At 35.4% G+C, this 23,058-nt stretch overlaps 1 protein-coding gene across 3 annotated transcripts in view; it reads right to left on the bottom strand.

Moving 5' to 3' along the window:
* LOC121737275 (unconventional myosin-Va) overlaps nt 1-23,058 on the bottom strand; it is a 51,720-nt gene that overhangs the window by 7,950 nt on the left and 20,712 nt on the right. Inside the window, exons 10-33 of one of the 3 annotated variants that reach the window (XM_042128911.1) lie at nt 19,229-19,330; nt 18,736-18,880; nt 17,696-17,832; nt 17,169-17,367; nt 16,729-16,964; nt 16,081-16,259; nt 15,422-15,502; nt 14,974-15,112; nt 13,956-14,113; nt 13,447-13,621; nt 13,022-13,111; nt 10,918-11,102; nt 10,431-10,687; nt 9,089-9,215; nt 8,671-8,749; nt 8,139-8,234; nt 7,821-7,929; nt 7,294-7,437; nt 5,471-5,550; nt 4,003-4,032; nt 3,557-3,663; nt 3,170-3,277; nt 738-837; nt 82-199 (exon numbers count right to left, since the gene is read on the bottom strand). In XM_042128911.1, coding sequence (XP_041984845.1) covers nt 82-199; nt 738-837; nt 3,170-3,277; nt 3,557-3,663; nt 4,003-4,032; nt 5,471-5,550; nt 7,294-7,437; nt 7,821-7,929; nt 8,139-8,234; nt 8,671-8,749; nt 9,089-9,215; nt 10,431-10,687; nt 10,918-11,102; nt 13,022-13,111; nt 13,447-13,621; nt 13,956-14,113; nt 14,974-15,112; nt 15,422-15,502; nt 16,081-16,259; nt 16,729-16,964; nt 17,169-17,367; nt 17,696-17,832; nt 18,736-18,880; nt 19,229-19,330 — 3,181 coding nt within the window. Of the gene's footprint in view, nt 1-81; nt 200-737; nt 838-3,169; nt 3,278-3,556; nt 3,664-4,002; nt 4,036-5,470; nt 5,551-7,293; nt 7,438-7,820; nt 7,930-8,138; nt 8,235-8,670; nt 8,750-9,088; nt 9,216-10,430; nt 10,688-10,917; nt 11,103-13,021; nt 13,112-13,446; nt 13,622-13,955; nt 14,114-14,973; nt 15,113-15,421; nt 15,503-16,080; nt 16,260-16,728; nt 16,965-17,168; nt 17,368-17,695; nt 17,833-18,735; nt 18,881-19,228; nt 19,331-23,058 lie in introns of all 3 variants that reach the window. The other 2 variants (XM_042128902.1, XM_042128920.1) reach the window with 2 other exon arrangements.

Here is a 23,058-nt window from a genome sequence, read left to right on the forward strand (position 1 = left end):
TTTGTTGACATCGCGCGCTATAAACTGAAGTCCACGCGGACAAAGTCGCGGGCAACAGCTAGTTAGTCATAAAAATAGTACCATTTCCCTCGAGTATGTCTGTGACGTCATCAATGCCCGCTTCCTTCAGCTTGCACACGAGCAGTCGGATCTGGTTCTTGTACCGCCGGCAGCTCTCCGACAGCTTGTCCACGCGCTCCTGATAACACACACACACATTTTGTTTACACACACAAAATAATATGTATCTTTTACACACACACAAAATAATATGTATCTACTATCTACTTATATCAAATCTGGAATATTTTTACAGGCTTACAAGGCTGCATTTCACCGAAATGAGAAGTAACGCCGCCACATTGTAAAATGTCACTTGAGTGCTGTTTCTTAAACACGCCGCCATGACAATGTCATCCAAGTCTGGATGACTTGGATGACATTGTCATGGGGGCGTCTAAAAATTCCAGCAGGTCTTTAGAAAATCGCCAATATTTATTTTTAATCCTGTGGTAAAAATCATACCTTCTCATTCACATTTTTAATTCAGACCGGCGCAAATGAGTGGCTGTACTAGGCTGTACTAGGCTACAGCTGATATAATATTTTTATGTTTAGGCAAGTTTCAGTAATATCTTGACTTAACATGAGTTAAGTCAAGATATAACTATTATTGAAAGTTTGCTTTGTCTATTGCCTGAAAGGAAACATTGATAATAAGTACTTGAAACGATTACCTGAATAGCAAGGCTCTCGGAGGCCAGTCGTATGATCTCATTTTGTGCGTACTCCTGACTCTTGTTCTTGGGCTCTTGGCTGAGATCTACGCTCAATAACCTACACACACACAAAATATTATATTACCAATGAAGAATGAAATGTTTGTCTTTGCGATGACGTTACTTTATCCGCTACATTAAAACTATGCTTAATTTATTAACGAAATTAAAATTTATTTGTTCATAAGCTAAGTTTGTGTTATAAGAAATATTATATTGTGTAATAAATTACATATTATAATGAAATACTTTTAATTTAATGTTTAAATTGAAAGATTATAATAATTATTAGTCTTTAAGTCTGTTTTCATTTCCTTTAATATTCCCTGATTATATGTTTCAATATTATATGCTACAGTCTAGACATTAACTTTAATTAATAAAAAAATATATATGTTACTTTGATTTAAAGTTTAAGACATATTTTTACTGTTGTTGTTACTACGTAAAACACTGATATTATAAGGCCCTGAACAGGACCAGTTGATGGTTTTTACCATCTAGAGGTATGGTTACACTTATCGTGATGGTCCATGACGTTTTGCACTTGTCTAACGTCAAAGATCCCTAAGTAGAAAATGGTTACACTGCTGTTTTATGGTTCCGACAAGGGCCACAATCTTCCAAGTTTTCTAAATACTCTATAGTATCACGTTGCATTGTGATTACAATGCTTTAAAAGGTTTATATGGTAGACTTATATATCCTGACTGGATATAGACATCGTGGGTTTCAACTAATGTTCTGTAATATGGTACACTGCTGCTCGATAAGCCACATTTGAATTGGTTACACGTTGTATCGTGTTCTAATCAATTAATGGTACACTGATATTATTTATGTCCTGACTCCTGGATTAGACGCAAGTGATTAAATTTTATATTGATTTTATGGCACACTGACTTTATGGTTCTATTATTTTGAGTTCATAATATGGTATACTAATATATGTATTGAAATGGCGTTCTAATGGTTCCACTTATTATGCCTTTATATGGTTTATACTGCTATAAGGTCCAGAAACTAATCATAGCTAATTGAAGCGGTTACACTTGTGATGCATTTATATGGTACCTACTACCTACACTGATGTAAGGTCTAGAAAAGGACTACAATCAACTGAAGCGGATACACTTGTGATGCGTTTGTATGGTACACTGATAAAAAATTTAGAAACAAACCATATCTAATTGAAAATATGGTTACACTTGTGATGCATTTATATGGTTCACTGATATAAGGTCTAGAAAAGGACCACAGTCAACTAAAGCGGCTACACTTGTGATGCATTTATATGGTTCACTGATATAAGGTCCAGAAAAGGACCACAGTCAACTAAAGCGGTTACACTTGTGATACATTTGTATGGTACACTGATATAAGGTCCAGAAAAGGACCACGGTCAACTAAAGCGGTTACACTTGTGATGCATTTGTATGGTAGACTGATATGAAATTTAGAAACGAACCATATCTAATTGAAATGGTTACACTTGTGATGCATTTATATGGTACACTGATATTAGGTCCAGAAAAAGACCACAGTCAACTAAAGCGGTTACACTTGTGAATGTGATGCATTTGCATGGTACACTGATATGAAGTCTCGAAACGAACCATCGCTAATTGAAGTGGTCACACTTGTGATGCATTTATGTGATGGCTTGGTACACTGATATAGTAGTTGAACAAACTAAAAGAGTATTAATTGGCTACACAGCTTAAATTTTTTTAATGTTTTGCAAGACTTTAAAATAGATGAAATGTTTATGTTTTAGCACACTGATATTTGGTCACGAAAGGGACCACATCGTATTCTACTCTTGTAATGGATTTTCATGGTACACTGATGTAAGGTCCTGAAGAGAACCAAAAGACTTTAAAGTTGTCACACTAACGATGGTATTTATCATAGGTAGCAACAGCTTTCAAAAATTAAGGGCAGGCATTAAATATTTGCCATGATTTTAAATTATTGGTGCGATAATAATAATAAAAAAATATAAATATTGTCTACCTCATTTTTTTATGTGATATGTTAATAAGTTAAAATTATTCAGAAAATATATTAAAAACAGCGTAGGTCATATTCATTAGGATATTATCACAGAGTAGGACTGGTTGTGTGGTGTTGCCAGGGTACAAAAATTTCAAATATCTCTTGAAAGATGAAATGGACGATTCTTCTTCTAAGCTGTAACGAAAGAGTTAACCACCCTAAAATATCTACATAAAAATCTCTTTTCTGTAAGATAATTTTAACTATATATATTATATTATGGCGTTAAAATCATATCACGACCATGTAATCAGCTATTTGCTAGTGTTAATATATCATTACTGAAGTGAAAGAAAAACATATTCTACCTACATGTAGACTACAAGACTTACTTCTGATACTTCTCATTGTCTTCTTTCAGCTTCTCAATCTCCGCCTTGGCGGATGCGAGGTGCTCCGCGAAATATTTCTTCTCGTTAACCAGTTCTTCTTGTAGTGCTCTGCAAATGAATAAAAGTTAAAGACTAAACCTAAACCCACTTTCTAATAAAAACAAGACAATAGATATATTATTACGATATTATATTAGACAAGTCAAATAACAGATAAAGACAGAATAGTTACACGCTGCGTAAATATTTTATTTATAAGCTGAAACTACCTTTTCTCTTTTTCATATATTTACTTAACCATTTGTTCAAATCTAATTATTATTTTTGTAAATTTTATTTATATATTTCATTATTATTATTTTTATTATATAATATTTTATTACATACCTGTTGATTCCCTTCTGGGCTTCATACGCGGTAGCCAGCTCGCCATCTTCGTTGATGATGTCCACGTCAGAGCCGTAGTTGGACGCAAGCGACTTCAGATTCACCGTCTATACATATAAAGCCCATATTTAAATAACATGAACAAAATATTGGCAATAACAATAAACAAGAAAATAACAAAAAATAAATACCATGCAACAGCGAAGGAAGCGTAAAAAGAATATGAAAAACTTATTAATAACGCTTGTCTATTAATTTAAAATAAAATAAACTTACAACTAAAATAAAAAGTTGGTATTTAAAATAACATAATTTATTGTATAGAACGACAATTCTATAACCTAAAAAATAACAATAATAAACAGTCTAGGTGCAACAAAATGGAACGTCGTCTATGCAAACAAAATTCGAAACTTAGTAAATATGGCAAGAGCCATTTTACTCACAACACTTTTCAATGCTTGGAACCATGGTTTCTGCTTGAACAAAATATTTAAAACAATTAAATTATTGTATTTCATTGTATATTTACTCCTAAGTAATGATTTATTAATCCTACTTATTCCTAGATTATTTTAAGGTCTTTTTCAATTTTAATCTAATTGTGCTTTTAATTATAATATTATGCCGAGTTTCAAATTTCAGTAGTTAACTGACCAAATCTAGAGTTATTGAAATTTAAACCTAACTATGGAATTCTCTATGACCTATTTATTACCTTAGTAATATTAGAGTCTATAGAGTCTATGACCATAGTCATAGAGTCTATGGCCATAGTCATAGAGTCTATGACCTAGGTTTAAGGATGCTTTTACCTTTTTCTTTGGCTTTACAACACGTTTTAAGGGCTGGTCTAAAAACAACGTCTTCATAAACACACCAGTCATTTTACATGCCTACTTAACTCTGACAGTTCATACAAAACTATGGTGAAAATTAAAAAATATATAAGATTAATATTTATGGAGATCATGTCAAAGTAATTTGATCCTTAATTATATTTCAACAAAGTCCATATCTCAGTATTCTTCTTACAAAACAACTGTCGGCTGTGTTGACGAGCAAATGTTGACTCATAGATAACATTGTTTGTATCAACCACGAATATTTCGTGATAATGTTTATAGGAGATGTTTTTTTATTTGCATGATGTCACTTAAAGATTTATTATGGATTTAGAAAACAAATTTTACAAATTCTGTTTTTTTATCTATAACCATACGATATAATTTTAGTGTTAAAAGTTATATGTAAATAGTTTGAGCGAAAGTTGTAAATAGGAAAAAATGTAACATTGATGCTATAAATTTTTATCTGCACAAAGATAAATACATCAAGCATAAGATACGCATGTCACGCAGCTTATACAAACAATTTTTTTCGTAATCGTAAACTAGGATCTGTGGAATTTGATAATATGTTATAACATCCGGTAAATACAAGTTTTTAGGAATTAATTTTGTTGTACATTATAACCTTTAGGACCTGTTTCACCACTTTCTGATAAAGTGCCTAATAGGCTATGTGAATAGTTTTTGAATTTAGAATACTTTTTGACAGATTCTCCATACTTGATCTGTCAAGTTTATTGGTGGAGAGCCTACTCTTCACTTATCAGGAAGTGATGAAACAGGTCCTTAGTCTTAGAGGTTCTAAAACATAAATCAGGGTTCTGATTCTCAAGTCTAATGACGTTTCGATCGCAGACCGTCTCACCCGAGCGTGAGACAGCATGTGTGCACGGCGCACGCGAGTGAAATAGACTACGGTCCAGGGTTCCAGGAAGTTTTAACACGTATTTTTAAAGTCCGGTCAGGTAATCACCAGCTTAAAGATCACTGCTCTAGATTCTTTCTATCCCGCGACCGCACTCATTACTCAGAATAATATTTGAATTAATACTGTAATCCTTACCTGATGTGTGAGAACGCTCTTCAGCTGTATACATTCATCGCGCCGCCTGTCCAACTCCTTCTGCATAGCGCTCAACGTGTCTAGAATAGATACCGGATTTATTATATCTGATATCAAAGTCGTGAATCGACAACCTTTTCGACGCACATTTTTCTCAACTCTGATAAAGTAATGTATCTTCTAGTGTATTACAGAATAAAGTTCAATTTCGAGTAGTTACATACGGCACGATACGTATGGTTTTAGATTTTTATAAATAACATGAATAAAGTCCATGGTATCCATCGACTCAATTCATGTTATTTATAAAAATCCCCCATATTTATAAAAGTCCCAACATATTAGACACAATTTTTTTTGGCTGTAATTTTTACTGTTAGCTTTGTGGGAATATGCTTGGTGGCCGCAAAGGAAGATCTTCAGACCGAGCAAGGTTTTATGCTCGGTCAGGCCGGAGCCCCCGTAATTGATTTCAGCTGTCATATACAGGGTGTAACAAAACTAAGTGATAATAGTTTAGGGTGTGTATGGGTTCCCAGTTCGCTGTGAAAGTAGCAGTGCTGAAAGAGTAATTTTTTTTCACCTTTGTATGGAAAAATTTATGACGCGCTGACACTTACCCATACAAATCACAAAAAAATTTTGCTCTTTCAGCGCTACTACTTACACATTGAACTCTATATTATATTAAGAAACACATACGCACCCTAAAATATTATTACTAATTTTGTTACACATTGTATAATATACCGACACACTTTCGATAGCGCAATGCACTACGAATAATATAGTTTTTATTATTCGTAGGCAAAGCAGGAATGTGGCGCTAATAGGGAACATGCAAATATAATATATGTGAAAATTTTGCTATTAAAAGTTTAAAAAAATATAAAAGAAGGGCCACTCACTGCAAGGTCAATATTTTATAATATATTGTTTTTTACAAAAATTACAAATTAAAAGTAGCTTGAAACGGAACGGATTTCAAAACACCAATCAGCGTTCAGTGACGTCACACATGCTATCCTAGCGTTCCATTTAGCGTTAAAAACGATCAAAATGTCTCCATTTTGAGCGCTTTGATCGTTTTTAACGCTAAATGGAACGCGGGGCATGACAACTTTTTGAGAGGTACATGTCAGTTAACTAAAGCAGGCACGATCAACACATTTACACATTGCGCTTGTGTAGTGTCTGTGAATAAGCGCGCGGCGAGACGTCGTACCGCATACGCATCATGAAAAGTCTGCCCGTCTCTCTATCTTTTCTTTTGCTACTGTTTATAAATACTGCGTGATTTTACAAGTCAGTCACGTGTAATCGGCGCGCGGCCAGCGTTCGGGACTCTAATCTACCTACAAAATCATTTATTTATAAAAAAACAATTTCACAGTACACATTTCACACTTATCAATTTCACTATACAGTTATAGTGAAATTATGTGAAGTACTGTGAAATTGCCAGCTTTAGTTAACTGACCTATACGATCAGGTGGGGCCATTGTCAATAAATGTAATTTACAGTAGTGACGTCATAGAGACTATGAAATTTAAATTGACAATTTTAAACCACATTTTTTGCAGTAAATTCCAGTGTTTTAATTTGTTTAATATACTTGTGGTCTATTCTACATGGAGTTGTTTAAAATAAACACATAAATTAAAAATATAGCATCTTACCTATTGTGGGTACCGCCACAGCTTTGTTACTTTGTATAATAAACCGACTTTCGACGAAATTCAATGTTCAAGTCTTCACAATTAGAAAAATCTCACTGTATACTCTGATATGCGTATTTTTGTAACTAATACTTTTAGCTCACCTAGAATCTCTTTAGAGACCTGGTTGCCATCGCCGGCCGCCCGCAGCCTGTTCAGATGCTCTCGGAGCTTCTTGTTCTCAATCTCCAGCTCCTCCACCTTGAACCTGTCCGTGTCGGGATTCGACGGCGGTGACATCAGACGGTCTATAAAAAAAGTCATTTTAAGGGCCTGTTTCACCACTTTCTGATAAAGTGCCGATTAGGCTATTCATAACTTTTTTGACAGATTATCCATACTTGATCTGTCAAGTTAATTGGTGGATAGCCTATTCGTCACTTATCAGGAAGTGGTGAAACAGGCCCTAAGTCTCCAAAAAATGCGGCTTTAAATGAAAAAGTAAATTACAAATCAGTAATGACCAAAAAGTCCTGGCTTGAAAAAACCATATTTAACGCGCGCCGTACTGCTTTCTTCCAAGTGAAATATATACCATTCGGGTACTACATTACTAAATGACGCTGATAAATGATATTTCCTCCCTGCAAAAGCAAAACACTAGTTATTAAAATTATTAAACTGGATTTACTTGTAAGTCTATCTTCGAGATCGGCGGCTCTCTTAGCAGTTCTGGAGAGCTCTCCCTGCAACACGGAGATTCTGTTCTGCATACGTAGCACCAGACCAGCGTCCGCCATCTACAAAATTACATAATAACATAAATTAACCTAAATTAAATTTTCGCATATCATTATTTTTTCCAAATAAAAGGATTTACGAAGATACAAAGCCTGAAACTTGACATTTCATCTTAAGTTTTGTGACTGATTTAGTGGTTTCGCTCACAAATTCTGAAGGGGAAATATATTATCCTCATATTTTGAGTCGGTTAAAAGTTAAAACTTACCGGTGTCGGTCCATTGTGTGTGCCGGCGGACCAGTTGACTGCCTCTAGCGCGGGCCTCGTAGTCTCCACAGAACGGACGGATCCATACCCGAAGTCCTACAAACATTTTTTATATACTTTATTTAAATTATGAAGCATAAAATGTATTTAGACTAAATAATCATTGCGTTGTATAAGAACATCATATTATATTCATTAATCATATGTGCACGCACGAGTGTGCGTGCGATTAATGATCGTGTGAGTACACGCTCGAGCGTACAAGAACGCACAACTGTGATGATGATGAAGGAGGCGTGTTCTGTCGAGGGTCACCAATGTGAGATAATGCTAGGCCGCCACAAAGGAAGATCTTCCGACTGAGCGAGGTGTTATGCTCGGTCAGGCCGGAGCCCACGTGACACATTTCAGCTGTCGTATATATACCGACGCGCTCAGAAAACTTCGATAGCGCGATCCAGGAATGTTAGGCGAATTGTGGGTACCGCCACACAACCATTCGCTGCAGTTGTTGTAAAATTTTGTGACTTACATCTTCAACAGTGTTCTCTTGTTGTGAGTTTGTGCTAGCATCGGACAGGGAGCGTCGATGTTCTTTTGGTGCAGGAGCTCTGTAAATAAAATATAAGTTGTAGATCTTCACAAAATACAAAACAATGTTTATCAAAATTGGATGGAAGAAAAACACTGTGTCATAAAGTGCATTTATAAAATAACGATTACAATATAATTATGGTCGCTGTTAAGTTCTAAATGATCTAAAAAACATGTATTTTCTTTGTGGGATGAGACACAAATGCTTAACAGCGTCCGTATAAGCTTTTTAATTTTTAATACTCAATTCTAAATGTTTATCTACATCGCGTCGTGTTTTCAAAATAAAATTATGGAAATTCTACTTCTGTTTATTTCTCTCTAGACCAAATAAGTTTACAATGTTAAGAACATACCTTTGTATAGTATCAAGTCGTTCCTGCAGCTCGTACTGCGAAGAGAGCAGTTTCTGTCGGCTCTGTCTCTCCGCCTCTAGTTCTAGACATAACGCCTTCTTCTCTGCTTCGTGCTGTTTGTCCCTTTCTACAACAAATAAACGAATAAATTGTTTACACAAAAAAAATTACTTAACTACTAACATACATAATACTTATTTATTTTATTTGAAGTTATAAAGTTTTAGAAATGTTTAATTTACCATAATATACGCTAGTTGGAAATTGGAATGTCACGATATAAACATAAACAACGACAAAAATTTTATCATTACGATGTTATTCTACTAACAAACTACGTATTACGACGGCAATAACTGGATTACTTTTAATTACTCTAATGAACGGTTAAAACTAGTTAACCTTTCCAAAAGTTAGCACGTTGATGGAACTCTTTCGACCAAACAGCGTACGCGTCGGCGGTCGTGTAAGCCTCTTTGATATCCTCATTTGACGATTGCTCGACCATTTTAGCCACTCAGTTAAAAGCCTAAGCACTAGTATTGCCTACATCTTCACATGATTAATAATACATACTTTATATTTTCATTATAACTACACCTCAAACTGAACAACACTTTGCTTAGTTGCATTCTCGCATGGATATTGCTAATTACTATCGACTTGTAGACAATTTTGGATCTTAGAGTGTTGTAATTCGGTTGTGATTACAATGCAGACAAATAATAAATATCGAGCCAGATAATATGGATTATCTTATCATATAAAAGGCGGTAATCAATTAGATTCTGTTGATTTTAATATCGACAAATGTTTTACATGCAAATGACAGTTGATTGAACGTCTATTTTTTATTTTATCATTACAATTTTACAATTTTTATACAGAAATAAATGACTAAAAATTAAATAATATAAAGCTTTTTTGTATAAAACAATAAGTAAATAAAAAAAAATACAAAACGTGACTAAAGTTGTAAATCCTAAATATGTATATGATTTGAATTAGGTACTAAATAAAAAATAAAAAAGCTTCGGACAAGAGCCATCTAACTTGTACTGATTTCATTGAAAAATATTTTCAGTAAGATTTTCACGATGGAATTAATTGAGTACGACAGTCGATCTGCAACGAAATAAATAATAATACAAAAAGCAAAAGATATTCTTATCAAGTCACTTCACAATAGTGTCATAACCTGTAACACGAGTGCCGCGAATTTTAAATAAGGAAAGATTCACTTTGCTTATTCTAGTGCTACCTCTTTATTGCTGTTTTTGTTTAGTTAGATGTTGCCCTTTTTACCTGCAAGGAAACAAACTTCTAATAGCATAAATTTTACCTTCCAAAGCCAGTTCATAATGCTCCTTATTGCTTCTCAGTTCGTTCGCTAACTTCTCGCTCTCGGAAGCCAGCGCCTCCTTGTCTCGTTTATACTTCTCTTCCAATTCTTTCTTCTCCGTTAACACTCTCTTATTCTTCTCTTTCTCCTCCGCCAGTTCCGCTTGTAGTTTAGTGAGGAGGTTCTCTTTGCTGTTTATGCTCTCCTTGAGCGCCTTAGCCTCTATTTCTACCGCTTTGTGCATTTCCAGTTTCGCCCTGTTGAAAAAATATAACGTAATTATTAAAATATAATACACCACAAAAAGAGTATAATAATATCTTCTCGTACCTTCGTTAAGATAAAGGCCCAAGTTCTTTGAAGAGTGTTGAACACATAAGGACGTACCTTCGGTAAAACAAGGTCATATTATGTCCGAAAGTACGTCCTGGCTTTTCTTCATTTATAATAGTTGGGAAACCCTGGCAAGAAATTTGAAAATACTTACCTGAGCTCAACAATCTGCGCCTGCAATGGTTCAACACCCCTGGCCTTCTCTAGCGCGTCTCCAAGCCGCTGCTGCAGGCTGATGATCTTGTTCTCCAGACCCTTGTTGAGGCTCTTCACATGATCAAGACTGCGGGCTTCGATGCGCAGGCGCTTGTAGAGACGACGGGCGAGGAAACGACGAATCTAATAGGGTAAGTAGAATATATTGTATAGGGTATGAAGGAATAAATGACGCCAGACACGGTGCGCTTAGAACGACAAAACTAATAAGGACCGTTAAAATATTTTGAAAAATAAATTAAAAATATAAATATAAATAAACAAACAATTATAAAACGTCACTTGTTTGTAAAAGTGTATTAGGTATGTCATCCAAAATCTATACTAATATTATAAATGCGAAAGTATCTCTGTCTGTCTCGCTTTTACGCCAAACGCCAAAACTACCGAACCGATTGTAATGAAATTTTGTATACAGATAGTCTAAAGCCTGAGAAAGGACATAGGCTACTTTTTTACCGGAAAAAAGGGTTGTAAGGGGGTGAAAATACGAAAATTTGTTCAAATTAAGTTAGTTCCAAAAATTCATACTAGATGGCTCTTACATCGCGCTAACGCTTGCCCAACATCTTTCTATAAGAGGTGGTATCATGACACATTCGAGTTTCGATTTTTTTCGATTGTTATTTCTATTTTACAAGTTATTTAATAAGTCAGTACTTTATATAAATACAGTGACGTAACCTTAAACCTATCAATGATAAATAGTTTATGGGTAAAGTTGTGTAATTGGGGGGCTAAATAAGCTTTAAAATTTGGCATAATATATACAGTTTAATTTTAAAAAATGAAATATTATGTGCACACTGCACAGCTGTTTTGATTTAAGGGGTACCAGGGTTTTTTTTATAAAAGCTTTTGACACCAATTTTGTTGACATCGAGCGCTATAAACTGAAGTCCACGCGGACGAAGTCGCGGGCAACAGCTAGTTTATAATTAATTGCCACTATCTATAAGAAAAAATAATGTCAGTATAAACTTGTTCAAAAAATCAGTCAAAGAACTTTTAATAAGCAAATGCTATTATAACCTTTCTGATTATTTCAATGATAACATCAAAATAATATGAAGAGTTTTAGTTATCATTAATTTTAACCTAGACATTAGAAATTATTGTTATTATAATGAAATAAATGACATCACATACTATTGTTAATGTAATCTCGACTAATTGACATTTTATTATTATTATTATTATTTTTGACATTTTATTTTTCTTATTATTGAACTAATTTTGACACTATATATTATTATATTTTTTTTTATTAATATATTTCTTTAACATTACTTATTAATATTTTACTAATTTACTAATCAATGACCAAATTTATACCCATATGACATCATTTTCATTAATTAATTCAATCTATTGACTTAAATCTGTATCTTATGACATTTTGGATGATGACCATCAACACTATAAATAAAACATTTTATAAAGATGATTAATTACTCTTTAAATGACACTTAGCACTGTATTACTTATTTAAATTTGATTTTCTTATTTTGTCTGAATGTTTATATTTAATATTGTCTTACTCTTTTAAAGAAATGAACATTTGCATGCTAACAATTTATTAGCGAAGTGTGCTGGTACTGTTCATTCACTTTTTGTCATCCTTTGTAACCACATTTCGAGCAAATAGAGATATTATGATTATGATTATGAAATAATAATATTGTGTCTGAATCATAAAGTTAATATACCTAGCGGAATAGAGCAACAATCTCGAGCTGTCAAACGTAACCAAAATCTGTATGAAAAATATGTGTACTTTACACAAGCATGATTGAACATGAAATATATGAGATTAAATTGTCAACGTGCGGCACGTGCCGACTGGACGTCAAAAAGAGTGCTGCTGTCATGTATCACACGTCTCTTTTTACCACGCAGTGTTACTGATAGTGACATCTCTCTTGCTCAGGCCTTTGTTTCTCTATTCCGCTAGGTATATTAACTTTATGGTCTGAATATATTTTGTCAACAAGACCACAAGAGTTTAAAAAAAATCGATACCATATTAAAGTGATACTTACTGCAGATTGCGCAATAATTATCTGGCGTCTCATCTTCTTCGCTTTCTTCCTGGCAAGGTAGCCACGCGCGTATCGTTGTATTGTGATCGTCTAACAAAAAACAAATTAATATTAGTAAACGATAACTGATATAATGTTACGTACCACGTTCTGAAGTCTGGTCGCAGAGCACCATGAGATTGAGTGATCTTTCGCCACTTGTCTCTTTCATTCTCGCACGAATATTGTCATCTCATTATCATGTGACAAGTCGCGACTTGTCACGTGATAATGAGATGACAATTGACAATATTCGAGTTGAGAATTGGAAGACAATATTGAATCCGGTCGCTGAGTACAGTGACGTAGCGCTTTACGCCAATGTGTTCAGCGACCGGACTATAGCATGCAGATTAAATTTGTAATTTATTTATTTTTTAATTTACCGCTTTGAGCATCCTTTTATCCTTGTACAGTTTCCGTGCGAGGTACCCTCTCGCGTGCGCCTGTAGGCCGATCGCCAGTCGCCGCAGTCGCTGATACTTGGTCCGCGCGAGCCAGCCGCGCACGTTCTTTTGGATCTTAACCGCGGCACGGTTGCGACGGATCTCTTGCACTTTCCTGTTAGAATCGTGTAAATTTTTAACCAGACTTCGCGAACAGGCTGAAAATGCTTTGAGGCGTAGCTCACAGTAAGTATTAAATCAATTATTATAATGTGCCACAAAAAACAAGCACATAAGTATTATTTTAACATTTTGATAGCTGCAAATGGAACTAAAATCGGATGTGTATAATTCACCATTCACAGTAAGGAAATTCTTAAACCTAAAAATATCCCATTTCATTGTAATGTGAACTTTAATAACTGAAAACGTTACATTTAACGCATTATAGGAACGCATACTGTGGTTTATTTATATAAAAGTAGTGACAATTTGTTTATAAAACATACCTGCGGACGAGGAAAGCTCTCGCGCGCGCCTGTATCCCGTGCAGCGCGGCCACCAGGCGGCGGTAGCGGCGGCGCGCGAGAAACCCGCGCACGCAGCTCTGAACGCGCACGCAATACAGACGCTGGACGTCCGCACGGATTTTCTCTAGGTACGCAACCTGCACGATAAAATCCATACTAATGTTATATCCATACTTCCATACTAATATTATAAATGTGAAAGTGTGTCTGTCTGTCTGTCCGTCTGTCTGTCTGTCTGTCTGTCTGTTACCTCTTCACGCTCAAACCGCTGAACCGATTTTGCTGAAATTTGGCATGGTGATACTTTGAGTCCCGGGAAAGGACATAGGATACTTTTATCCCGGTAAAATGTACGGTTCCCACACGATAAACGAATTTTGGCGCAACGGAGTTGCGGGCGTCATCTAGTAAAATATAAATGCGAAAGTGTGTCTGTCTGGCTGTATGTTACAGACATATGGAATAACTTTGCCACTGAACCGATTTGGTATGGAGATACTTTGAGTCCCAGTAAAGGACATAGGATACTTATTATCCCGGAAAAATGTACAGTTCTCGCGCGATAAATGAATAATGATGCATCGGAATTACGAACATTATCTAGTTTTTTTATATAAGTACCCACATCATGTAAAGACCATTCTTACGGTGCATGCCTAAATAACTATGTACTTACATACCTATATATTGCATTTAGAATTTTGGAGATTGTATGAGAGTGACCCTGTGTTGTTGGCTTGGTTAAACATAAATTGTGAACGATTCGCTTCGCTTTTTAAATGACAAATTATAAGACAAAAAATATATAACCAACATAATAAAACAAACCAAATGTTACATGACAAACAGAGTCAGTATTAATAAAAAAAAATATTTACGCTGCGTAAATATTTTTTAAATTAATAAGGTCAATATTATACTGTCTGGAAATGTTCATAAAATATAAAGACACAGTTTGCTATCGAAATAACTTCATAAACTCTTCTAGTGGACTCACCTGTCCAGCTCTGAAAAATATCTTCGTCGCACCGAACTGATATTTGTCCGGCTCTTTGATGTGTCGATTGAGTATTCTGGAGCAAGTCGCCTTTATGTCCGCCCGGTCTATCTCCTTGAAGAGGCAAAGAAGTCGGTACCTGTCAAAAATATCAATATTAAATTCCCCCATAGTATTCAAATATTTTTTCTTTTTACGTTACTGACACTATACCCGTATTGTTTGGTTTTGCACTTTGCTCTTCTTACTGTGACCCACATGGTCACAGGTTAATATTTAAAAAAAGTAATGTTCACTCCTTCTCGTATGACATACTACTACAAGACAAGAGCTGTTAGTGAACAAAATGGATTAAATATATTCATTAGTTTGCAGTAATTAAATTAAGAGACTGCTAATTATTTGAGTAAGTTATGAAATTACTTATGTAATTTCCGTACGTCATTACCTGCTGAAGAAATCTTGATACAGCCATCTTGACGGAAATCCTGCTGATGATATACGAATGGTTTCCAACACACCGCACGCTCTGTAACAAAATGAGAATTATATTAACAAAAAAAGCCTTCAACATGTAACTACGTGTCTCTCAGCGTTGCCAGACTTTTTTGTGCCAAGTCGGGACTTTGGAACTTTTTGATTGAAAAAGCGGGATTCTTCAGTCAAAAACGGGACAAAGTAAAAAAAAGTATAAAAACAAGTTTTTTGAATTTTTTAACATTTTATTTGCGTTAAAATAACGTTTACGTGACAATAGAAAGCTAAAGTAGCCAAATAAAATCCAACCCTCTACCTCCCACACTCTTATCTTCATTAAGCACCTTTTTTTCTCAGCACGCTGCACGTACGTTCGGGCTTTCCCCGAAAAGCGGGACTGAGCCTGTCCCGCGCGGGACATTTAATTTTGATGAAAAAATCGGGACATCCCGCCAAAATCGGGAATAACAAATAGAAGTCTTGTTACAATTATTTTGCTTTCGTATTAGAAATGCGACGTTTAAACAAAAGACATACTTTCCCGCCACTAGGCATATCGTTTACCAATTAATACTAACTTTTGATGACTTTAGCCAGTCTTAACTCTTCACTGGCAACCCTATAACTCACCGCAGCTGATTGACGGCGCGAGCAGCATCGAACTGGAACGCCTGTTTAGTGTCGTTGGGCTTGATGCAGCGGACGTAGTGCGGCGTGGTCGCCGACAGCGTGCACATCAGCGCCGATAGCGATTGGCGGAACTGAGCGCCGACCGTCTGCTTCTGACCGGACGCTCGGCGGGGCGGTTGCTGATATTATTTATTAAGAATTAAATATTTAGTTACAATAGTCAAAAATACATATTAATCCTTCGATCGGGGATTCTTGGAAATACTATTGTATTCTATTGTTGTCGCGGTCACCGGTGTCCTTATGGGGCTTGAAGGACTCCTTACAAATAAAATAATAATAATACATATTATACGCTGGATATAACTCTTCAGGGTTCACTGAACTTCGTATATCACGTGACGTGGTAACGTAACGTGACGATACGTAACTATACATAAACAAACACAACGTGTATTTAATTGCAAAATTGCGAAAAACCTTTTTTGTGCCATAAAGTTTCTGAAATGTCTACATATAATCATACAAATATAAAACTTCTGAGCTTAGCGCGTAAATTTCTAAGAAAAAATATAAAATTAAAAGGTAATTAAACGAAGGACGCAACCAAAATATTTCAAATACATAGCAAATATGACGTCCACTGACCGTAAGACTAGCGACGGGCACAGATGGCGTGGTACGGCGACGCGACGGTGGCGGCAACGTGGCGTGCGTGCCCGCAGTTGCGTCCGCGCTCGCGTCCGCCAACATAACCCTTACGAGCCGCACTGTAGACTGTCGCACGCACTCAAGCTGCTCCTCCAACACTGTATCACGGTTCTTCTCGAGGAACCCGCCACATTGGTACTCCACGTTGTCAGCGAAGTGTTTTATTATGAATGCTGCGAAATACACACTATTAGAGCCACAATATTTTGCAATATGCGTGTATAACTCGTTTGTAACATAAAAGAGATTAAGACGAATGATACAGATTTACGCTTGTTTGACGTAACATTAAATACATGGACTGATCCTTTAAACACATATTATTAACATTTGTGATCAAAATATTGCTATCTATTTTATTAAAATTACGAACTAACCGGCATCACCAAACCTCGGTTTGAGGAAGTGTGGGTACTGCGAACACTTCTGATGTAGCTTCGTGACGAACCCTCTGTCGGAGCCCTGCGGTACCCTGCATTCCTCGTCCAGTAGAGCTAGCACACCTAACCGATCCTCTATGAGATCAATACACGGCTGGTTGTCGTAGAAATCAATCATTTTCCACGATATTTCCTCCTGCAAGTAATGTACTGTATTTAATATAAAGACTATTTAGAATCAATAGAAAATTCTAGAAATCCTGCCATAAAACGCACACTGCTCATAATTAGGATTTATTGCCACAGAACGACCTTTGGGTCCAGAAGCCTGTCGTATGATTTTCGTTATTAAAAAAATAAGTAATTAATAAACGTTTATAAACGTTTGTTGTCAAGATTATATATAACGTTTATTCAATAATCTTGACAACATTTCTATACCTTGATATACTCGTTTGATTTCCAAATTATATATAATTTGGACATCAAACGTTTATTCAATAATCTTGACAACATTTCTATACCTTGATATACTCGTCCTGCTCTAGCTTAAAGACGTGCGAGTTAAACTGCTGCTGCAGCTTCTCGTTGGCGTAGTTGATGCAGAACTGCTCGAACGAGTTGATCTCAAACGTCTCAAACCCGTATATATCCAGCACGCCTTAAATTATAAAATCATTAATTTATACAGTAATTTCATCAGGTATATAAGTATATCCGCACTAGCCGTAACTACACTATAGCAAAGCGACGCGACACTTCATATCACGTCTTAAAGTGGACACGTGATAAGACGGTTTAGCGTAGTCGGTAGTGCGGTATATTATGTCTCATATGACATATCATTTCATACGTAGAATTTTAGGACGGGGCGTGTGGCGCCGCTCTGCTGCAATGTAGTTGCAAATTCGTTCGCAAACGCATAGTGCAGTTGCGAACGATTCGATGCCTTACGTGTCGTACATTTAGTTTGACGTGATTGTTTCTTTTGTCGTTTAACTTTAATACTACATAATTATTCGTTTTCAAGTAAGATATTCACATCAATAAATCTACTCTGACTCTACACACACAAGTTTTCATACAATCAGTATCATACAAATGCAACATTTTGTCTACGTATGCACGAGCGTGTACGTACACGGTAGTACGTACTCAACGTAAAATCTTATATCTTTAGTTTACTTTAATATATATATATATATTGCTCGTTTTATATATATATATATATATATATATATATATATATATATATATATATATATATATATATATATATATATATATATATATATATATATATATATATATATATATATATATATATATATATATATATATATATATATATATATATATATATATATATATATATTATATAGAATAATTTTGTGAGCAACTAATTGCTATAACGACACAACAACAGCTAAAGCTATTCCAGCAGATGGCGTTGTTAAGTAACACGAAGTCAATGAGTGTTTGCTATACCGAGCAAAGCTCGGTCATTCAGGTACTGTTAACTATAAATGAGCCATATTCTATCCACACGCAGAATAAAACTTGCCAATGAAATGTGACTTAGCGTGTCCCGTATCCAAGGCTCTGTTAACAGCCTGCACGAGCCACGAGAACAGTTCGCCGTACAGCCGCTTGGCGAGCGCGTCGCGGCCGAACGCCGCGCGCTGCACGTCCATGCGGGATACTATCACCTAATAAAGTTATTTGGTTATTTAATTTATAGATCATTTAGTGGGATAAAAATTCAAAAGTTTTAATGCAAGTATTTAAAAATAAAATATTTTAATTTCACAAAACTTTACGTTATTTTTTTTTGTATATTATTTAAAAATTTAATGGATTACGATTACGGATACTTAAAACTTCGATCATATTTAAAATTTAGTTCCTTGCCGCGTTTGATTGCACCCACAATCGATAGGACTGTTATATGCTATAAACATAGAAACAGCTTCGCAAGCAGGTTAGGGATTACGATTGTCAATAATGGCACAACATAGAAACATACAGCTTACATTGATAAAATAACTTCAACTGACCTCGTGCGCAGACGCAATCCGGCGGTGCGTCAGCCATCGTGATAGTTCGGGCCGCGATATTCCAAGCAGTGCGCATATGATCGTCAGGTGTCTATCTTGACTCTGGGAAAGTATATAATCTGTTAATAGACTGTGAAAACTGTTGTTTAAAGGTCACAGCACTCATATCAACTCGGAAAGGGATCGGCACCGTATCGCCTCGAGGCGTTCAATATTGTTTATATAAAACTCCCTACTGCAACTCACACTAAGCGGAACCGTAACGTCATTGCCTCGCCTCGGAAGGGGACAGCGGTCGGCGAGCCGCAAGCGAGGCGCCGCCTAGCCGTAGCCGAGTTGTCGTGCAGGCGCTACTGATACGCTTTGTTAATACGTCCATGCATACGTTAGGTTGACGCCTGGACCCTGGTTGACGGCGAGGCGAAAGGCGATACGGTGACGATCCCGAGTTGATATGTGCGCTGTGACCTTAAAAAAGTTTTTCTTACATGTTAATTATATCACAGGCATTAATAAATGTCTATAAGAACTTGGGTTTTTCTCGAAAACAGGAAATTCACGCTCCATAAAAGTTGGAACGTGATTATGTCGCCTCGCATTAAAATCTCTCTGCATATTTCTGCACAGCAACTAATAAATACACTTACACGTGGGAGAGCCATGCTTCGGCACGAATGGGTCAACCAGAAAACAGAAAACCGGCGTGAAACAGTGCTTGCGCTGTGTTTCGCCGAGTGAGTGAGTTTACCGGAGGCCCAATCCCCTACCCTCCCCTATTCCCTTCCCTTCTCTACCCTACCCTATTACCCTATTCCCTCTTAACCAATCGGTGAGGTGAGAGCAAGCCAATCGGTGTTGCTATCGAGTGCACGCGTACTTGTGAGTTGTCTAGCGTCCAGTGATTCTCAACATGTTTTTGTGCGGCAGTTGCAACGAAAGTCATTCAGATGGACCTATTTGTAGCGTATGCAAGCTACAATATGATTTCGCTTGCTCTTGGTAACTGAGGCTGGTTATAGGCGGTTGGGCGAGAGAAAGAACGTCTGGAGATGTATGAAGTGCAAGGCAAGCCCTTGTGCTTCGCCGGTTCCTGTATATTCTCATACACCCACCCAATTGGAAAGGATTCAAGACCAGTTAAACGCGGTCCTACTTTAGCTGGCTCCCTTGCATCAGTTATAGAAGACATCAAAAGCATTAAGTCGGATATATCCGATCTGATATCCTCCGTTGAGATGGCACATGATCGTATGGACAAAATGTCTACTAACATCAAAGGACTAACTACCAAAGTCGCTGATATGGAAAAAACTGCATCGGAAATTCCCAAGTTGCAAAAAGAAATAATAAGATTAAATGAAGAAATTGATCAAAGAGACCAATGGGCTAGGGCAAACAATGCTGAGATCAAAGGAGTACCGCAGCTTAAAAACGAAAATCTTATAAGCTTAGCCTTAAAAATTGGTTCCGCTTCAAATTATGAAATAAAGAAGGAAGACATAAACTACATTGCTCGAGTTCCCACAAGATCACCTAATATACCTAAGCCAATAATTGTCTCTTTCAATAACCGATATATTAAAGAAGATTTCGTAGCTGTTTCGAGAAGACGCAATCTCATCGCTTCCGATATTGGTTTCTCCAGCACGACCACTATATATGTCAACGATCATTTATCTCAAAGAAACAAAAGCCTTCTAGAAAAAGCCAAATCCTTAGGTAAAGAGTAAGGCTATAAGTACGTTTGGGTAAAGCACACAAAAATTATGGTGAGAAAATCAGACTCGGCACCTGTGTTTTTTATAAAAACAGAGAAAGACCTGGACAGAATTACAAAGTGAAAATATTATACTTGACATTCGTTATATATAAAACATTACTTACGTTACTTAGAACTAAGTTTTTAAAATTGTGTTGTAATACCTTAATTAGAACTAAGTTAAAACTATTATTTTCTAAGTTATATTACAAGTGCGACATATTCACTATGCAAGGTTTGAGAATCTCTGACTATTACAAACTTGTTTGTTATCGCCCAGTTGAGTTCCATTTGATTGGATGTAAATTCGAAGAAGTATCCCAGGTAAGTACAAATCCTGTTACGCAAATACGCAAATATGGTATGCAAGCTATAGTAAAAACTTACTATTACGGGTCATTCTGGCTTGTAATAATTTAACCTGCTGCTATCTTGCTGCAACCTGTACGTTAACGATATTACTTGTATACGTCTCGCTCTGTCGTCAGCTGAGCGGCCTAGTCTTGTACGAGTACCTCAATCAGATTGGAAAAAGTGCTATGAAAATTGGTTCCAGCGTATGCAAAAGTGTGTCGATCATCGCGGCGAATATTTTGAAAAGCAATAAAACCATATTAAATGATATATGTTTGTTTCTTTTTTTAATTCCGGATACATAAATAGCAGCCCTCGTACCTACCCTATTTTAACAATAATTATTAAAACACAAAAAAATCTTCAAAAATATTCGTTCATTAACTGATTGTCAACTACTTCAAGAAGATCTTGATCGATTTAATGAATACTGTCTAGCTAATAAGCTAGATCTCAACATCTCGAAATGTTATGCCATGACTTTCACACGAAATATTAAATTACTTAATTTCTCCTACAACATCAGGGGTACTGTGCTTAAGAGAACGTTAAATATGAGAGACCTGGGAGTCATGGTAGATTCAAAATTATTATTTGATAAACATATTGATTTCATAGTTAATAACGCGTCAAAGGCTCTCGGGTTTATCATTAGAGTGAGTAAAAACTTCTCTGCTCTAAAAGTACTCGAGATCTTATATTGTGCCTATGTCCGGAGTATACTAGATTATGCGTCTGAGGTTTGGAACCCCAAATATGACATTTATATTAATAGAATCGGATCCATTCAAAAGCGGTTTTTACGATTCCTTCAATACAAAAGTGGTTACTATTTTCCGACTTATGAAGACAGATGTAGGCATTTTCATTTTCTACCATTATCAATTCGCAGAAATATTACAGACTTGTCCTATTTAATAAAAATAATTAATGGTAACATCGACTGCCCATATCTACATAATAAACTACATTTTAACATCCCTACAAAATATTTCAGAAATTAATTAATTATATATATATATATATATATATATATATATATATATATATATATATATATATATATATATATATATATATATATATATATATATATATATATATATATATATATATATATATATATATATATATATATATATAATGTATATGTGTGTGTATGTATGTATGTATATATGTGAATGTATGTGTATGTATATGTAAACAATAATTGCTCGTTTAAAGATATACGGTTTAATAGTGTGATGGTATTGTAATTTATTATAAAGCTTATAATGAATTGCAGGAATGTTAGACTGTTAAAACTATTACTTAAAACTATTAAGTAAAATAAAATTTAATTATAAACTTTTAGTATACTTAATGTAATATTATTTTAATTTGTTATTTAGCCTAGACCTGCATGGTGAAAGTCGCAACTCAAAAAACATACTTATATTATAGATATTGTTTTAATTTATCTGAAACTATTTTAAAGTATTATCTTAAAATAATTCAACTTTAACACTAATTATTTCCAATTAGCATAAGTTTTCTGAAACTAGCTATCAATGGTACATGCCATTGGTGGCTGGTTTTAAGAAGATTTGTCTTAGAAAAGTAGTATTTAATTATAATGGTAGTTAAGTATATTTCTTAAGGGTCATTATATTACTTTTTATAGTATATGTATTTCATAAGTACTTTAGATATTGTGTTAGTGGAAACTTATTATTGG

The sequence above is a fragment of the Aricia agestis genome, chromosome 2 (genome assembly GCF_905147365.1).
Source record: "Aricia agestis chromosome 2, ilAriAges1.1, whole genome shotgun sequence".
Classification (NCBI taxonomy): domain Eukaryota; kingdom Metazoa; phylum Arthropoda; class Insecta; order Lepidoptera; family Lycaenidae; genus Aricia; species Aricia agestis.